This window comes from Podarcis pityusensis (assembly GCF_964106645.2).
Source record: "Podarcis pityusensis genome assembly, chromosome: 16".
In the NCBI taxonomy this organism is placed as follows: domain Eukaryota; kingdom Metazoa; phylum Chordata; class Lepidosauria; order Squamata; family Lacertidae; genus Podarcis; species Podarcis pityusensis.
In genome coordinates, this window is record NC_138041.1 from 4,773,865 (window position 1) to 4,794,148 (window position 20,284).

The 20,284-nt window shown below is 46.3% G+C and overlaps 1 protein-coding gene across 2 annotated transcripts in view; it reads right to left on the reverse strand.

Annotated features, from left to right (window-relative positions):
• ADAMTSL4 (ADAMTS like 4) overlaps positions 1 to 20,284 on the reverse strand; it is an 85,146-nt gene that overhangs the window by 44,135 nt on the left and 20,727 nt on the right. For both annotated transcript variants that reach the window (XM_080984487.1, XM_080984486.1), the window contains 2 exons: positions 13,940 to 14,119; positions 1,821 to 1,896 (listed from right to left, as the gene is read on the reverse strand). In XM_080984487.1, coding sequence (XP_080840613.1) covers positions 1,821 to 1,896; positions 13,940 to 13,971 — 108 coding nt within the window. In that variant the 5' untranslated portion in view covers positions 13,972 to 14,119. The remainder of the gene's footprint in view (positions 1 to 1,820; positions 1,897 to 13,939; positions 14,120 to 20,284) is intronic.

Sequence of the window (20,284 nt, forward strand, 5' to 3'; positions counted from 1 at the left end):
ATGAGTTGTCCAGATAGGTCTGGAACATGTCCATTTCACAGGTTATGGGGATGAGGCTAAAGGCTGATAATGCTCAGGATTTGCTTGCTTGTAAGCTTTTATGATTTGAAGCACAACATCAAAAAAACGAAGATCATGGCCACTGGTCCCATCACCTCCTGACAAATAGAAGGGGAAGAAATGGAGGCAGTGAGATATTTTACTTTCTTGGGCTCCATGATCACTGCAGATGGTGACAGCGCCACGAAATTAGTAAAGGACGCCTGCTTCTTGGGAGAAAAGCAATGACAAACCTAGACAGCATCTTAAAAAGTAGAGACATCACCTTGCCAACAAAGGTCTGTATAGTTAAAGCTATGGTTTTCCCAGTAGTGATGTATGGAAGTGAGAGCTGGACCATAAAGAAGGCTGATCGCCGAAGAATTGATGCTTTTGAATTCTGGTGCTGGAGGAGACTCTTGAGAGTCCCATGGACTGCAAAAAGATCAAACCTCTCCATTCTGAAGGAAACCAGCCCTGAGTGCTCACTGGAAGGACAGATCCTGAAGCTGAGGCTCCAAGACTTTGGCCACCTCATGAGAAGAGAAGACTCCCTGGAAAAGACCCTGATGTGGGGAAAGATGGAGGGCACAAGGAGAAGGGGACGGCAGAGGACCAGATGGTGGGACAGTGTTCTCGAAGCTACCAGCATGAGTTTGACCAAACTGTGGGAGGCAGTGGAAGACAGGAGTGCCTGGCGTGCTCTGGTCCATGGGGTCACGAAGAGTCGGACACAACTAAACAACTAAACAACAACTAGCTTTTATTCTTATTATTGTGGAACAAATAAGAGCCTTGATTACAATTGAGGCCAATGTTTAGGCCTCCGGACGCAACAGATCTCCCTTTTAACCTTCCAGAAATAGCCGGCGTCTTGATTTTCCCATAACTGAAAAAGGATTTCCCTAAAGTGTGGAGTGAGGGGGCCTTGAGCCCGTTTATTTTAGCTCCTGCCCACCATTAAGTTTCCTGGCTGCCTTGCTCTGGCTTCAACAGAGGCAGGAAAAACAAAGAAAGTTAAAAATAACAGTTCTATTAATGCGGCAAAAGCCTGCACACAACTCTATAACAAATTTTGTTTTGCAGATAATAAAACTGTGTGTGTGTTTGTGTGCCCCCTGTTCTTGCAGGGAGGGAAAGAGAACGCTATTTCAACAAGCCGAATCCGCCCGCTGCTGTTTCTTATGCCCATTTTATAGATGGGGAAAACTGAGGGCTGGGAGGCCACTTAACCTGTATCCAGAGGCTGAGTGACTCAGGCAGTCCTCGTGTTGAAAAGAGCAAAAAGAACTTGTGGACATCCAAAGAAGATGAACGCTGGAAGATTCAGGGCAGATAAATGAAAAAGACCTTTTTCATCCAGCACATAGTTAAACTATGGAACTCACTGCTGCAGGACACCAACTTGGATGGCTTTAAAAGAGAACTGGACATAGTCAAGGAGGGGAGAGCGTTGCTAGTCCTGCTAGTGCGCTTCTGGTTGGCCACTCTGGGAACAGGATACTGGACTTGTTCCCTTGGCCTGATCCAGCTGAGCTCCTCTGATATCCTTAATGCAATCAGATTGCAGGCAGATTCTTACCAAACTCCAAGCCGCTAGTCCTCACTTTTCTGAGTTCTCATGCTGTCAGTCTCCAGCTCCTATTATTATTCTCCGTCCAGAACTTTTGCAAAGGTTAACCGCCTTCACTTGGGGAATCGATTTCTCCAAGCGAAGGTAGCTAATCTTTGCAAAAAAGATCTTTGCTCGTGAGTAAGCCCATTGTTGCAGACTGACTCACCTTCTCGGCGGCTTGGCAGAGGCTGGCCGTCAACATCATCGCGGAGAGAGTCAAGGAGATGGAAGCCAAGGGAAACCTGGAAAGGAAAACAAGGCAGTGATGGTCAGGGAGCTGCTGTTTGTGGGCGAGGCAGAAAGATGGCGGCTGAGTCAGACAGCCTCTCCAGGAAAGTTCCAGAGCAAAGCATGATGGGAATATCCCTGCTTTTAATGCCCCATCGCTTTATAGTCAAGGAGGATCCTTTCACTGAACACAGGAAGGTTCACTGCAAGCTGTGGAGGTCTTGCACTCACTGCTGAATCTAATTAATAATACAGTGGTACCTTGGTTTAAGAACAACTTAGTTTATGAACAACTTGGATTAAGAAAAAAGCTGCAAACCCAGAAGTAGGTGTTTCGGTTTGTGAACTTTGCCTTGGTGTAAGAACACATTTCGCTTCCTGTTGAGTGTGTTGTAAATTGAGTCCCCCGCTGCTATGGGAAAGCACGCCTTGGTTTAAGAACGCTTTGGTTTAAGAACGGACTTCCGGAATGGATTAAGTTCGTAAACCAAGGTACCACTGTAATAATAATATTTTTAAAAATCAGACCTTCAAGGGAAAACATAGCCATTGTGGTTAGCAGTCATTGGTAGTCATGTAATAAACATCCATAGTTTTTCTCTGTGAAGAACGAGCATTAGAGACAAATACCCACCCATTCAGATCCAAAAATGCCTATTTGCACCCAGATGAGGTATATCGGGACATCCAGGTTTCGGGATGTTCTTACCACTGATCTTTGGTAATCCTGGGATTGTTTTCTCCAAAACAAGGTTAAAAAGCGGGGTAAAATATTTTCAATAAATCGGAAGTGGCCCCACAGGTCTGGCTTGGCAGCAACTCGTATCGTCCCTAACCACTGAGCGCCGCTGCCTGCCCAGCGCTGGAGTACAAGGCTCTCTGAGGGTGCTGCGTTGGCTATTGCGAGACCATATGGACTTCTGGGGTAGGTGGAGAAAGGAATGCACCTTAAAACCAGCTCAGCATCTTCTGTCCCTATGATTTAATCGTACATAAGAAAACTCCCTTTTGAAAGCTGGCTGTGAGGACAATCTCACGCAGGGACCACTGACTTCAGCGCTTCCCCCCGCTGCGTCAAGGCAGAGTCCAAGCAGCAAGAGCTTTGCTGGCCTCCGAGTCTCTCGCTCGCATCCCCTTCCCAGGGGATCCTCATCAACCGTACAACGGTTAGGTCACCAGGCACCGAGATCGAATCAGTCTCTGGCTGCCACGGCGCCAGCACATCAGAGCCAGAGGGTGGGGGGGGACATCTGGCGGGCAAAACTATGGGCGCTTCCTTGCTCAGAGAGCACCGGGGCTCTTTGATGGAAGCCCAGCCAGATGGGCGGGGTATAAATAAATTATTATTATTATTATTATTATTATTATTATTATTATTATTATTATTTCCATCACCTTCCCCCTACTAGGCCAGCTCCCTCCCTCCATTCTGCATTTGTACGGAATTGATCTCTTAGTGTGGAACTTTGGAATTCCCCGCCTACTGATGAAAAGATTTATATCTAGATTTATATCTAGATGCTAGGATAGAGATGATAAGGAAAATAGGAAGACACAATGAGAGGTAAAGGAGGTGTTGTGGGATTGGTGGAAGTCAGTGTGTTTTTCTTTTTAGCGTTTATATTATTAATTTGTAAGATATAGATTTGGGTTTTTTTGTACGTTGGTTTTCGTGTTTTGTGTATTGTTATTTTTCGATATTTTTTGTGTTGTCGTGTGGAAAATACTAATAAAATTTTAAAATATATTAAAAAAGAAAGAAAGAAAATATTTGTCGAACTCGATGCTGAGGACAACCAGCACACTAAAACAAACCAACATACATGACATTAATTTGGGCAGCTTCCATGGCTCAAGGTATTGTAGATCGGTCGATCTTAAGAAAACCCTCCTGGCAGACTGAAAAGGTTAATGTGTGCTAGGGATGAAGGACACCTGCAAATTTCTTTCAGTCTTTCATTTTAAGTTCAGTTCTCCACACCAGTTTGTGATTTTGTTTTTAACTCCTCACAAAAACTCATCAGCGTTGTACGGGGCTGGGCTAGAATGACTCCTTTGGTCCCTTCCGACTCTACAAATTGACCACTTTAGTGTGAGTTTCTCATAACGCGCACATTTCTGATGCAATTTTGCCCAACGGACACATTTTTTTGCAAAGCCATTTCCCCTTCTACAATGCATTTTCGTTTCACATTTCCACTAAAACCCACATCAGAACGTGATTTCGCCGAACGGACACGCTTTTGCAAAGCGACGACGCCCAATTCAACACGTTCTTCCTGCATTGTTTCCACATTTCACCTTAGTTATATGCATTTTTCGATACTACCCTGCAAAATTCAGAGAAATGCAGATTTCCAGGGAGGGCTGTGCTTCGGGTCACATACCCGTTTTGCAGAAATTGCAGATTAGGCAGGTTTGCTTTTAAATGCAGATTTAAATCAAAATCTCTTCCCCAAAGAAATTTTCATGAGAGCTACCCCAGTTTCACCCTCAGGGCACTTGCCCTCCCATCACAAACTTTCTGGCTCCAATCCTTTCCTATCCAGAGGTCAACAGGCTGCCCTGTCCTTTTGCTGAAGTGAGTCACTTACTAAGGGGGGGCCGGCAGTTCTCACCTTCCCCATCTCTCCTGAAAAATCGCCCATCTTGCACAAAAGGAAGCAAGGGGAACGAGCGTGCAACAGTTTTATTACCCTGTGTGACCGCCAAGAGATTCTCGCGGCAGGCCAAGGATGAGTCAGAGGCTGGCTCAGATGGGTAGCCAGCATTGTCACCAACCAGATTGGGGCAAAACAACCCCCACAAGTAAAAGCCCAGAGATCAACCTACGCAGGCAGGAATCAGGTGCCACAAAAGCAAGCGAAGCTGACTCACGCAGGGAGGCGGCTGTGGAATCTCCTTCCCCGGGGGCGCTTTTTAATTATTATTTTTGCAAGGGAGAAAAAAGTTGGACAGGAATTTGGTGGGGATGTTTGCAGAGGTTGTCCTGGCTCAGGACGGAGCCCGTGACGATGAGACAGCCCTCGGAGTTTCTTCCAACAGAGCAATAAAAGAACGCTCTCTTCTCTAATGCGCGCACACATGGTTCTGTACTTAGTGCGCAGCACATTAATCCGTCAACATGCACCTTGCAGAGAGCGGCTGACACTAAAAATATTTTCCTGTTCAGCAGCTTTCAATGCTGTTCGGACTTTCAGTTGTTGTTTTTGTTTGAATTTTTTATTTATGTTTCTCAGGTTTATACATTTCACTGATTTTACAATCATTTTGACATTTCAAAACGTGACTTGCTTCCCCCTCTTTCTGCGGTTCCTCAAATTTATTTTTAGTATCTTCTGCATCTCCTAATTAACTTAATTTGCTCATTTATTTATCTTCTTTACGAAACTGCAGGTTATTACAATAATCCTGCCAATGTTTTTATCTGTTTACAGTTTATCTGTAAATATTCAGTAAAGCATCTCCATTCTGCTACAGAAAGTTTGCTATCTTGATTTCTTATTCTTCCAGACTTTCAGTTGTTTAATGTGCCGCTCAAAAGTAGTTCTCTTCCACAAGAGAGAGATGGTGGTAGCGTAGTGGTTATGTCCAAAGTCCGTTTTGGAGGCCTAATCTGGCCCGCCAGTCGGTTTAATCCGGCCCCTGTGGAAGTTTATTTCCTGGGCTAAAATCCTAAAAAAAAAAACCCTCAAAACCTTCAGTCCTAAAAGAAGCTCAACAACTTTGATCGGCCCCCACGGCCCTTTACTTCATCAACTCTGGCCCTCTTTGAAAAAAGTTTGGACACCACTGCGTGTTGGACCCAAGAGACATGGATTCAAATCCTCCCACTCGGCTCACTGGGAGCTCACGGGGGGGTGACCCTTGGGGGCTGCCAGTCACTGCCTCTCTCAGCCTGACCTACCTCACAGGGTTGCTGTGGGGATTAAATGTCGAGGTGGAGAACGGCGTCTGTGGCAACCTCTTTATTTGTGAAGTGGAAACTTAATTTAGAGAATCCATGGTCACAACAGCATCTTAAAAAGCAGAGACATCACCTTGCCAACAAAGGTCCGTATAGTTAAAGCTCTGGTTTTCCCAGTAGTGATGTATGGAAGTGAGAGCTGGACCATAAGGAAGGCTGATCGCTGAAGAATGGATGCTTTTGAATTCTGGTGCTGGAGGAGACTCTGGAGAGTCCCATGGACTGCAAGAAGATCAAACCTATCCATTCTGAAGGAAATCAGCCTTGAGTGCTGACTGGAAGGACAGATCCTGAAGCTGAGGCTCCAAGAATTTGGCCACCTCATGAGAAGAGAAGACTCCCTGGAAAAGACCCTGATGTTGGGAAAGATGGAAGGCACAAGGAGAAGGGGACGACAGAGGACGAGATGGTTGGACAGTGTCCTCGAAGCTACCAGCATGAGTTTGACCAAACTGCGGGAGGCAGTGGAAGACAGGAGGGCCTGGCGTGCTCTGGTCCAGGGGGTCACGAAGAGGCGGACACGACTAAACGACAACAACAATAACATGGTCACAAGGTGTGATGAATGGTGGCTTTAGCTGGGGTTCAGTAAGGACAATTGCCTAGAACATACGTTCTACCTCTCCTGTCAGGGGCAGAATTTGAGGAAATCACAGAGCACCACTGTTATGCCCAGTTCCTGCTCTAGGACTATCCAATTTGGGCACCTGGCTGGCCGCAGGGAGAAGAGGTTGCCATAATACAAGTGCCCCACGTTGGCCAGACCCAGCCGCTGAATGGCCCTTCTTGTATTCTGATTTTTTAATGGATATATGGAGCCTCCCTGTTTCAAGGCAGTATACCTTGAATCAAGGCGATCAAGGCCAAACTGGAGAATCTAAATCTCGGAGGAAAGCTCTTTAGCCCATTTCTGCTACATGAGATTCCAGGAACATGAGAATAGGGGGAGGTACTGGATCAGCGCAAAAGGAGCCCTGTTCTCACAGCAGCCAAATGCCCCCAAGAACCTAGGGATCTAGATAGACTGGCTCTGGGCCTGGAGGTTCCATCAGAAGAGCCCTGGAGCTAGGCCACCTAGTCCAGCAATCCTATCCTCCTAGGGCAGGGGTCAGCAACCTAAGGCCCATGGGCCAAAAGCGGCCTGCGGAGGTTGTTTGACTGGCCCACGAGCCGCTCCCAAACCGAGCTACCAGCGCAGCGACTCGCTTCCGTGGCACCAGAAATCGCATCTGCGCAGGCGTGAAAATTGCGCCTGCACACGCGCAGACGTCAAAAATCATGGGCACGGGCACGATCCGGTCCACGGAGGGATCTCCATAGAACCGATCCAGCCCAGGCAAGATAAACCTTGCTAACCCCCATCCTAGGGGTCAACTAGGGAAACTCGCAAGCATGATCTGAGTGCAACTGCAATTCTCGTTTCCCTGGCGATCCCCAGCAACTATTCTCATCCAGTGGCATTTACTGCCTCCAGCACAGGAGGTGGGACACAGCCATCTTCGCTCATGCACACCCTGTGGTTTTGGGGAGGGGAAAGGCCCTTTCCCCAGAAACGTCGACCTGGGTGGCACAATTTTCAAAGCAGCTTTCTCAACAGGCTTCGCTGACCACGAGGCAAAACTGTCACCAAACATCGTAAACGTCGCCCTCGGCTAGCAAACACCCTGGGGAGCAGAGAACAAGCACATGTGAAAATATAACGGGTGCGCAGACTTTCGGCTCTTTTGTGCATGTTTGGCTTTGTTGTTGCGTTGGGTGGGAGAGTACGGGACACGGTCCCAGGCCTCTGTCGCACGGGGCGGGAAAATGCTTTCATTCCCCGTCAGGCCTTCTTGGAACTGAGATTGCGATCTGTCTCAAAATTCAGCGTTCTGTCTCTCTGCTCCTAAAATAATTCCTTCTTTATGACAGGTCAACTCTCCCTTTGATTATTACGATTGCAGAGGTCCCACGCAGCTTGGAAGAGAGATAAGTTATTTCCACAAACAAGAAGTCTCTTGAGAAGGGGGAGAGTTCAGCCTCTCTGCGTTTGATCGCTCCAAGGCCAAAGGCTCGCGAGGGCAGGAAACTATGCTCTCCAGACAGGGTGGGACATGGCGGGCAGCCACGAGGGCCAACTGTTGAAAAGGGTGGCAGGAAACGTTCTCCCAGGAGGGACCTGGCAATCCTGGTCAAGACTGCCCAAGGAGAGCTGATGGGCCACAGGCAAGCTGTTCTGGAAGCTTCCGAGATGCCCGCCAAACAAAACCCGAATTCAGGGTTCGATTCCCCTCCCTGCAAGACAAGTTTGTTGTTGGCCATTTTGAACCACCCAACCCATTTCAAGAGTTCACCGGGATTTTCGCTCCCAGAAACCTTTCACTGGAGATCCTGCAAATACACAAAGGATATATACCCTCAGCATATTTACTGGGGGGCGGGGGGCGGGGAAGGAACTAGTTCGTTGAAATAGTTCAGACATCCCATTTGGGGTTAGTAGCGTGTTCCCAATCAACCATGTTCTTCATTGGACTGGTCATGTCGTGCGGATGACTGATGATCACCTTCCAAAGCAACTAGTCTATTCCGAACTTAAAAATGGAAAGTGTAATGCTGGTGGTCAACAAAAGAGGTTTAAAGACTGTCTCACGTCCACGTGCCCAAGGATTAAGGCTTTCTGGGAAATGATATATAATGAACTGAAAAAGGTATTTAAATATACCTTTCTGAAGAAACCAGAGGCCTTTCTTCTGGGCATTGTCGGCCAATTGGTGCCAAAGAAGGACAGAACTTTCTTTATGTATGCTACAACAGCAGCAAGAATACTTATTGCAAAGTATTGGAAGACACAAGATCTACCCACTTTGGAAGAATGGCAGATGAAGGTGATGGACTATATGGAATTGGCAGAAATGACTGGCAGAATCCGAGACCAGGGGGAAGAGTTGGTGGAAGAAGATTGGAAGAAATTTAAAGACTATTTACAGAAATATTGTAAAATTAATGAATGATAGAATGATGTTGGACAGTAATTAAGCGGTTTCTAGCTGTAATGCTTTAAGAGAATGTGAAGAAAAGGGTTATAAATGGGTTAAAATCTAATGGTAAGGATTTGCTGAACCAATAAATCGAAGTGGAATACAAAAAAGGGAGGTACGAGGAGGTCCGGGAAACAAGCTAAAGGAAAATAAGTAACTGAAAATATGTGTGTTTTTAACTGTTTTTATTTTGTATTTTTCTCTTTTCCTTTTCATTTCTACTGTAATATTTTAAAAAACCTTAATAAATATCTTATAAAAAAAAAATAAAGACTGTCTCAAGGCATATCTAAAAAAAAATATAGTATAAACACCAACAATTGGGTCACACTGGCCTGCAGGTCATTTGACTTGATCAGGAAGACATGTGTCCTGGTTTTCAATCTGAAAAGGCTCCATAGAAAGCCCTTTGCTGTGTTCCTATTTAAATCAGCCCTCTATTCCAAACAATGAGGACTGGAACCTTAGCTTCATTTTAAGGGGAAGGCCCCCTAGCTCAGCGGGAGAGTATCTGCTTTGCATGCATAGGGTCCCAGGTTCAAAACCCACCAGCCTCTCCAAGTAGGGCTGCGAATGTCCCCTGGAAAGAGCCGCTGCCGGTCTGAGTTGACAATACTTAGCTAGGCAGACCCCCGAGGTCTGACTTAAGTCAGTATAATGTTCTCGCCCAAATTAAACAGCAGTTGGCTGCCGTTTTACAACACCCACCTAACAGTAGGGCCGGCCCCAGATTCCCCTATAAAAAAATAAGCAGGGAAGTGGGCCAAATTATCTTCTGAAATTCTCTGCCACTCGCCAATTATTAAAGGATGAAAGCCCTCCGATATTCAGAGGAAGGTGGCAGAAGATGCTACCCCACCCCCTAAGAAAACCCCCCTCTTTGATTTATATCCTTTTTTTTTAGAAAAAGAAAAGAAAAGCTGTTGCTACGCCATCTGGAATGCATACTTTGGGGTAGGAAACGCTAACCATTTCCTGGCTCCCCCCACATCACGCAGACGGACCCCACCAAGAGAGACGCATCTGGTGGACTGGAACCCCAGCTTGGGGGGGGGGTCTTCCGGTTGCGCCCCATGAGCTTTCAGTGGGAATTCTCTGCCTGAAATGCGTGAAAAGGAATCCCGTAAATCTTGATGGAAAAAAAGACACACACCCTTTTCCTCTGCGTGTCCCCAAGAGGTCACGCTAGGGGCTGTGGAACCTGTGCCCCCCCCAACTTCCAGCTCCTGTCATCGTCCTAGACCAAATGCGGCCCTCAAACTCCCAAAAGCGGCCCTCAAGCAGTCTCTGTCTGGCCCTCGGATCTCACCTTTCGATAGGTGCTCCCTCAACTGCGTCGACCTGCGGAGCCAGCGCCGCATAATATCCGTTCTGCATTTGCAAGAAATTGACCTAAAATTGCCTCTTGATGCCTTTTCTATATTCTTTATTTCAACGCCTGCTTAAAACGCAGTCATTTATGCAAGCCTGCCCCCAGACACGTAGAATTTGAGTGGAATTTAAATCTGTTTTGGTTTGTTGTTTTTTACTGTTAACTTTAAATATCTTTAAAAGTTTTGAACTTTTCCCGGGTGGGTGATTTCAATACTTCTTGCAAATGGCTGAGAGGTTTTGCTGCAGTCACAGTGGTATTCTGCTAAATAAAGGGATCAATAATGAACATTATTGAAAAGTAGAGACATCACCTTGCCAACAAAGGTCTGTATAGTAAAAGCTATGGTTTTCCCAGTAGTGATGTATGGAAGTGAGAGCTGGACCATCAAGAAGGCTGATCGCCGAAGAATTGGCGCTTTCGAATTCTGGTGCTGGAGGAGACTCTTGAGAGTCCCATGGACTGCAAGAAGATCCAACCTCTCCATTCTGAAGGAAATCAGCCCTGAGCGCTCACTGGAAGGACAGATCCTGAAGCTGAGGCTCCAAGACTTTGGCCACCTCATGAAAAGAGAAGACTCCCTGGAAAAAACCCTGATGTTGGGAAAGATGGTGGGCACAGGGAGAAGGGGACGACAGAGGACCAGATGGTGGGACAGTGTTCTCAAAGCTACCAGCATGAGTTTGACCAAACTGCGGAAGGCAGTGGAAGACAGGAGTGCCTGGCGTGCTCAGGTCCAGGGGGTCACAAAGAGTCGGACACGACTAAACGACTAAACAACAACAACAATGAACATTGCCGCCTCCATTTTGTTTTCAGGAGGAAAAATGAATTTGTTCGTTGCCTTGCAATTAGGGCCGTAGGGGGGCACGAGGGGGGGGGGAGTTGTCGAAGCAGATCAGTGCAACACCTGGACCGCGTCTGCTATCTGTGCCCTGCAGGGAAGGTTGTTACCTGAAACACTCCAGACAGAGAGGAAATCAATAAATACCAGGGCGCACCTGGCTGACTTCTGCTTCTGGGGGCAAGAGATGGATTCCTTTCTGACCCTGCCAAAATCTAAGCCCAGAAGCCTTTAAAACACAAGCACACACACTGAAAGACCTCAAACTGCCTCAGTACAAAAATGCCAAAAACCAGGAATATGTGGGGAGGCAGGGCAAGTTTCTAGTTCTCATGAAACAAAAACAAAAAGCAGAAACAAAAGCCCAGAGAGGTAAGGGTCACTTTTTTCAAAATCCAGGCTTCCCAAAACAGAACATGCTAAAATAATGGCTTTGCTGGCCATTGATTAGTGGCCATTGATTGACATCCTGACAGCCCTTTTAAAATTTTTTTTATTTTATTCTGATTATGGATTTTGTGGTTTTATATTTTGACTTTATTCTGTAAACTGCCCTGAGAGCTGCGGGTATAGGGCGGTAAGGTAAAGGGTAAAGGGACCCCTGACCATTAGGTCCAGTCGTGACCGACTCTGGGGTTGCGCGCTCATCTCGCTCTATAGGCCGAGGGAGCTGGCGTACAGCTTCCGGGTCATGTGGCAAGCATGACTAAGCTGCTTCTGGCGAACCAGAGCAGCGCACAGAAATGCCGTTTACCTTCCCGCCGGAGCGGTACCTATTTATCTACTTGCACTTTGATGTGCTTTTGAACTGCTAGGTTGGCAGGAGCTGGGACCGAGCAACGGGAGCTCACCCCGTTGCAGGGATTTGAACCGCTGACCTTCTGGTCGGCAAGCCCTAGGCTCTGTGGTTTAACCCACAGCGCCACCCGCGTCCCTATAGGGTGGTATATAAATTCAATAAATAAACAATACAAGTCGTACCAATCAAAGGAAAAGGAATTGCAAAAAACTCTGGATATTGCTGAGCTGAAATGGGCAAATTAATAGGCAAAGCGTTGCAGGGGTTCCGCAGGGAGACTGGGTCCAGCCCTCTGGCTGAACTCACCGTAAAACTCTGTTTATTGTACGTTTGGAAAACCCTTTGGAAAGCAGGACGATTTAAATAAACTTCTATGTGGAAATAAGAGCATTCTTATTTAAATAAATGCATATGTGGGATTAAACGCACTCTTGCAAATTGTTTAAATAAGTGCATATGCGGGGACTTTGTTATTTCAGATTCCCCTTCTCCTGTTAAATCTCCGGCACAGACCCCAGTTGCTTAGCCCTAATTCTCAGTGCTAAGTCTGTATAACTGCCACAGTCACCCACCCCCTGGCTGAAGCCTTAGCCTCCCTTTCCAACTTTCCTCTGTTCATTTTTATTTATCGTGACATTTATAGCCATCCTTTTCCTCCAAGGAGCTAGAGGAGCAGATCCCCTTCCTTTCCTTTTTCAGAACAACAAGCCTGTGAGGTAGGCTCAAGGTTGAGAGACTGTGGTTCCAGGAAGGCCTCATGAAAGCTACTTGATAATGGACAACTGTGAGGGTCTGCAATGCCTTTTTAAAGGATTTTTAAAAAGGTAAAGGGCCCCCGGGGGTTGCGGCACTCATTTCGCTTTACTGGCCGAGGGAGCCGGCGTACAGCTTCCGGGTCAAGTGGCCAGCATGACAAAGCCGCTTCTGGCGAACCAGAGCAGGACATGGAAACGGCGTTTACCTTCCCGCTGGAGTGGTACCTATTTATCTACTTGCACTTTGACGTGCTTTCGAACTGCTAGGTTGGCAGGAGCAGAGACTGAGCAACGGGAGCTCACCCCATCACAGGGATTCAAACCGCCGACCTTCTGATCGGCAAGTCCTAGGCTCTGTGGTTTAACCCACAGCGCCACCCGCGTCCCTTAAAAGGATTTTAGGTGCTCTCAAATGTTTTTACATGGTTGGTAAATTGCTTTTATATAGTTTTAAGGATTTTTAAACACATTCTTGCTTGCTTTTAAACTGTATTGTTTTAACATGCTTGTGTTTGATGCCCTTATCTCTTTGGGGGAATGCAGGATAGAACATATTTATTTATCTATTTCATAAAATTTGTTTTATGATTGTTAAAAAAACACCTCAAAGCGGTTTACTAAAAAAAAAAAAAAGAACAGAACCAGAAAAACAACAACAACCAATTCAGAACAACAACTTAAAACCTTCCAAAATAACGAGAACAGACAAGGAGCTAGCTAAAAACCCAGCATTTGTTTATTTAGAAAAAAGGCTAAAATAAATTTTTAAAATGTAGCTGAGCGTGTGAGACTCGAACCCTGGGCTTGCAGGCTCTAAGTCAAACACTCTAATGACTACAATGCGTTAGCCTTTTTGCTCAGTTCTCTCCCTGGCCTCCTTTCCTGTACTGTAAGCGCCACGGGGCAGAGATCTCACGTGCCACAGAAGACTATGCGCATATGGAACCCAGGAAGCCGCCTTCTAGAGAATCAGACCATGGTATCCCTTTTTCTCCGTCGGCAGCGGTTCTTCGGGGTTTCAGGCCAAGAGTCCTTCCCAGCCTTACCGGGATCTGACATTGATCAAACCTGGGATCTTTTGCATGCAAAGAAGGCGCTCCACCAGTGGCTTTAAAATAATGCCAAGATTCCAGTCCTCATGGTTCCAAATGCAGGGCTGACTTAGGAAGCTCTGTACGGCCTGCACTGGCTGGCAGCAGCTCTCAAGGGTTCAGAGGAGGAGTCTTTCCCTACCTACGGCCCATCCAGACACCCTGCCACCCCAGACCCCCCCCCCAAAAATGAGGGCTGCCCCCTTACTTACCTGCCAATCTGGCCATGGCTTGCTGACCCCATCGCCTTCCGATTTGTGCCGTCGGTTTAGGGAAGACCAGACCCCTTTCGCAACCTCACCATCTGCGTAGCAGCCTGTTCTCTCTGCCGCAAAGCCCCTCTTCCCCTGGGGTGGGGGGAGACCCCCCAGCTTCAAGACCTTTTCAGCTCCCTAAAGGAACAATATATATATATATATACATTTAAAGGAAAATGTCAGCGTTCAAAAGTCAACAACGGAAGCTTGGAACCTCTTTTGCGTGTCTCTGCCACTTTTAAATGTTGACTTATAGAAGTGGGCCTGTAAAAGGAGGCTGGAGGGGGAATTTTGGGGTGGGTGGGCTCGCCTCGCTCGTAAAAGCCCCCTGAACGATGCCTGAACTCGTAACCCCTCGTTGACCTTTCTGAAAGGAAGAGGGGGGAAAAGCTGACCCAGACTCTTGTTTTGGGTGACTCATAAATCAGTCACTCAGTGCATTTTTTGTTGGGGGTGTGTGTGTGAAGAACCAGAAGAGGAAATTGGCTCATAAAAATGTGCAACAGATTCCGATCAACCGGGCTCCATCGTGCCAACCGCGTTTCGCCTCTGTGCCTCAAAGGCTGGATTTTTTGCAAAACGAAAGAAAGAGGAACCAAGAGCTCAGATCTGTTTGGGGACGACCCTTTCCTAGGCAATGAAAAAACACACAACTCATGTTCTGAGCTTAATTATCCCGTGCACAAGACTTGCAAAAGAGAAAGCAGAATATGGAACCAGGCAATTGTTATAGGAATTCTAAGCTCATATATAATAAACGTTCATAAATGTACAAGGCAAACACATGCGTAAGTATATAAACCACGTGTCTGAAATAGTACAGGAGAGGAACCCTGAAGCCATTTTGACTCTTCCAGCAACCTCAAATATTCTCCCCATTGTCTCTTTGCTCCCAACTCCCATCTTTAGGGCGTATTTGTGTATACCTGGATTCAGAAACTAAGTATTGAGCATCTCAAAAGGAATGGCCTGGCTGCCCAGGTAAAGTAATCAGTGACCATTATCAGGTATCCTGACAGACAGGTTTTCTGCTGTAGACCGCCCCCTGTGATGGATTTCTGCGAGGGACTACCTCTTTCTGTGATGTATGTATGTATTATATTTTGGGGGGTGGTCTTGAGCTACAGGGGAGGCAATTTCAAAAGCCTTTACTGTATACAGTGGTACCTCGGGTTAAGAACTTAATTCGTTCTGGAGGGCTGTTCTTAACCTGAAACTGTTCTTAACCTGAAGCACCACTTTAGCTAATGGGGCCTCCTGCTGCCGCCGCACCGCCAGAGCACGATTTCTGTTCTCATCCTGAAGCAAAGTTCTTAACCCGAGGTACTAATTCTGGGTTAGCGGAGTCAGTAACCTGAAGCGTATGTAACCTGAAGCATATGTAACCCGAGGTACCACTGAATAAGAGCTTGCACACCAATGTTCTGGATTCCTCTCTTCCCTCCCTGTGTAGGCGGAGTAGGGGACTCTGTTACAACAGTTTAATAAATATCATGCTTACTAGCCGCTTTGCTTCTCAATATTCTCTGGTTGGCCTCTGTTATTTTCTCCTACCAATAGGGAACCTATGTAAAGACTCTGTACGGGCTCTTGGAAAACCAATAAGGGATATAGGAGCAGTTTTTTTCTTATAACACAGAGAACCACAGAATGGTATACAGTGGTACTTTAGTTCTCAAACTTAATCCGTTCCGGAAGTCCGTCCCAAAACCAAAGCATTCCAAAACCAAGGCGCGCTTTCCCATAGAAAATACAGTCATACCTCGGGTTGAAGTAGCTTCGGGATAAGCATTTTCGGGTTGCGCGCTGTGGCGACCAGGAAGTAATGGAGCACATTACTTCCGGGTTTCACTGCTCACGCATGCGCAGACGGTCACAGAAGCGGCGAATCGCGACCCACGCATGCGCTGACGTGCAGACGCAGGTTGCATTCGCTTCTGGATGCGAACGGGGCGCTGGAACGGATCCCCTACGCATCCAGAGGTACCACTGTAATGCAAAATGGATTAATCCATTCCAGACTTTTAAAAACAATCCCTAAAACAGCAATTTAACATGAATTTTACTATTTAACGAGATCATTGATCCAGAAAAGGAAAGCAATGAACAATGTACTGCGGTCCCACAGTCAATCAGTAGCTGGACTGGGCTCTACACAGCCACAAAAACAAAACAAAAAAGAGCCACAAAAACGCAAAATAAATAGAAAAAATAGACAGACCTCAGCGTAACACTCAAATAGTGTACCACTCAAATAGGAGTGCATTTGGCTTCCGAAAAAGTTCGCAAACCGGAACACTTACTTCCGGGTTTGCAGTGTTTGGGTTCCAAGTTGTTTGAGTACCAAGGCGTTTGAGAACCAAGGTTCCACTGTAATTTGAAGTCCAAACCCCTGAAATGCAAAAATCAGCCCTAAAGAACTCTTGACAGATGACCAACTGAGCTCTGTTTCAAAACCTTCAAGGAAGCAGAGTCTCCCAGCTTTATTTTTATGTTTTTAAAAAGTTCAGGCAAGTTTCTGCTGGCCTGAGAGAACCATCTCCACTCTCCACCCCAAGGCGCCATTGTCGGGGTTCTCCTGGCACCCCGAGCCAATTTGGGGGAATGGGGGCGGTGCAGGGGGAGGTGAGAGAGGGGAAAGCCCCACTGCGCCGATGTCCTCACATAGACTTCCTCCAGCAGGACCCATTGGTTGAATTTGGCCCTAGGTTTCAAGTCCTCAGGTACAACCTTTCAAGTCCTCAGGTACAACCTGGCGCCAACCATCCAGTCGCCTCTTCATTTCATTATATCAACTCGTTTATTTAAAAATATCATTATTTATCGCAAGCTGACACTGAAAAAACGCCTTCCAAGAGCTCCGCTCTCACCTTTTCATCCTCCTCCGAGCATCACCATCACCCACCTGAACCAAAATGTCTCGACATCGCATGGACCAGTCCTGCTACTGCGGTTATCACAGGAAAAAGAGGAGAGACCGGATACCTCCTCTGGCCAGGCGCAAGGTTGTCATGGATCCTCAAAGAGCGACAGCCCTGTGAGGTCTGGGCCCCACTCCCTTTGTTTGGTCAAACTTTGCTTAATCCAGGCCCGGGTATATTTATCCCGCTGGGGACCGTCCAAATCTTTGTTGCGTTGGCACCATATGGAGTGGACCGTCCAAATATACCCGCTCACATTCCCCACTTATCTTTCTAAATCAGTTACATTGGCTACATTAAAAAAAAGGCATCCTTGGCTGGGAGTTGTGTAAGGAAAGGTCACCGCTTTGTGGAATCAAAACATGTCTGAAAAGGTCACTGCACCCAAGAGAACACTCGGCCCAAATGCCAAACTCTCTCTCTCTTCTCCTTTTAAAACCCACAGGTTGCTAACGTATGTATCACCGTGGAAAGGCAAATTTGCAATGAGGACCAGCAACTTAACAAAGCCATACTGTTTTATCAGAACACACCTGAAAGGTTGTTGCATCTGAGAAACCAGCCACCCAACACTTTCTTTCTTTCCTTCCTTCCTTCCTTCCTTCCTTCTCTTTCTTTCTTTCTTTCTTTCTTTCTTTCTTTCTTTCTTTCTTTCTCTCTCTCTCTCTCTGTCTCTCTCTGTCTCTCTCTCTCTCTCTCTCTCTCTCTCTCTCTCCTGTTTAAAACCCATGTTGCTAACACAGCTATCACTACAGGTGTGGAACTTAATTTTTGCACATTTCTTCAGTCTTAAAAATACATTTTGAGGTGTGAGAGATTCAAATTTGCTACTATGTGACCGTGCAACATTTAGCTTGGTAAGACTACGTTTGATGAATAATAGAATCAAAGAATTGTATGGTTGGAAAAGGCCTTGATAATCCTCTAGTCTAATCAACTGAGTTATCCACATACATAAACTGCTTTTGGAAACCAAAAATTTTTAATTTTACCCTCTGAAAAGGTCAGGTAATGCTTAAGCTTCTTCTTCATCATCATCATCATCATATCTGCAAGTACTTGGCAATCATTTTTAATGGTTTCTATGCAACTTTACTCACTGCAGATGGTGACAGCAGTCACGAAATTAAAAGACGCCTGTTTCTTGGGAGAAAAGCGATGACAACCTGAGACAGCAGCTTAAAAAGCAGAGACATCACCTTGCTGATAAAGGTCCGTATAGTTAAAGCTATGGTTTTCCCAGTAGTGATGTATGGAAGTGAGAGCTGGACTATAAAGAAGGCTGACCACTGAAGAATTGATTCTTTTGAATTATGGTGCTGGAGGAGACTCTTGAGAGTCCCATGGACTGCAAGAAGATCCAACCTCTCCATTCTGAAGGAAATCAGCCCTGAGTGCTCAGTGCAAGGACAGATCCTGAAGCTGAGGCTCCAATACTTTGGCCACCTCATGAGAAGAGAAGACTCCCTGGAAAAGACCCTGGTGTTGGGAAAGATGGAGGGCGCAAGGAGAAGGGGATGACAGAGGACGAGATGGTGGGACAGTGTTTTCGAAGCTACAAACATGAGTCTGACCAAACTGCGGGAGGCAGTGGAAGACAGGACTGCCTGGCGTGCTCTGGTCCAGGGGGTCACAAAGAGTCGGACACGACTAAACAACTAAACAACAAGATGCAACCTTAAACACATTTTACTCACAAAGCAAAATGAAATTATATCAATTTAACCTACAATTTCTTTTGAATTCTCCACCATCTGCAATCTAAAATCAGATTGAGTTGGTATTGGCCCAAGGCAATGAATACTCCACCTTTTCTGGAATCCGAAAACTGAAAAACACAACACGCCCAAATGCCACACTGTTTTAATCAACTTCATTGCACTTGTGCCTTAATTCCAGCATTGGCCCAGGAACGTGCTTTCTGCATTTCAGGGACACAATCCCCCACCCCACCCCAAAAAAGCACGCCTGGCACACGAACATTTCAGCAAGTGATGTGGTTTTTAAGGCGAAATGCAATTGGTCTGTGGTGGAGGGCTTTGTTGTTGTTTACATCCATGGAAAGTAGCTTTTAAAATCCCTCTTGGAAAAAATATGTCACCTGGGTACCTTGAGGACATGGCAGCATCCCCACCCCACCCCGTGCTAATCCGTTCAGCAGGGGCCGAGTGGGCGCAGGCCACAGGTTGGCAGGATCTTGGCAAGGAGCCTAGGAAAGTGAAGGTTGATGGGTAAATCAGATGGGATTGTTTGCAAACAAACAGCCCTCTCCAGGCAAGGGTGCCCTCAGCAGCGAGGCGAACGAAGAACAGAAGCAGAAATCTTTTCACCCAGGAAGTCAAGAAGGGGGGAAAAAGAGGCTATCTTTTGACCTTCTAATGACCTTCTAAGGATGACAATTAGCCGGTCCTAAGGCTTTTAATTATTGCCGCATTTCAGCCAGTTTGCAAGCAGAGCCTAGGAGGAGCAGGAGCAGGCAATGGAATTCGATTCAGCTCGTGTTTCAAACCAAATCCACCAAATTTGCACTTCCCAAAATGTTGAGAACCAGAACGAGGTGGGGTTTTTTTTGGGGGGGGGAATGGATATATTAGGGGGAAGTGCACATACAGTGGTACCTCGGGTTAAGTACTTAATTGGTTCCAGAGGTCCATACTTAACCTTTAACTGTACTTAACCTGAAGCACCACTTTAGCTAATGGGGCCTCCTGCTGCTGCCGCGCCGCCGGAGCACAATTTCTGTTCTCATCCTGAAGCAAAGTTCTTAACCTGAAGCACTATTTCTGGGTTGGCGGAATCTGTAACCTGAAGCATCTGTAACCTGAAGCGTATGTAACCCGAGGTACCACCGTACTGTATAGATTAATATAAGAGTAAAAATAAAACACAAAACACATTATATTGGGGGAACGGCTTGCAAAAATGTGTTCGTGGGGAGAAATTTGCACTGCGAGTCCTACATCTGAGGGGGTTGGACGAAATGACTTTTGGAATCGCTTCCAACCCTAAAGTTTCGTGATTCTATGGAAATGCAGAAGAATTTTCAAGAGGCTTTGGGGAAGACGAGCTTAGAATAGAGGAGGAGGAAACAGGGATTAATAGGAGATTTTAGGGCTGTCCTAAAAAATAGCTCCCAAGAGCACGCACACGCGCGCTCTCTCTCTCTCTCTCTATATATATATATAAGCTGAACAATATGGCAAGCCTAAACAATGAGGACTAGGAGTTTGACACTGATTCTGCGCATGCTGCCTCAGTTTACAGAAAGGTGTTTTAAAAAGGGAGAGTTGATATCCAGAGGAAGGGAGGAAGAGAGGAGATATATTTCTCTCTGTTTCCCAGCACTCAAGGACAAGATTTGGCATGCAGAGGTTAGGAC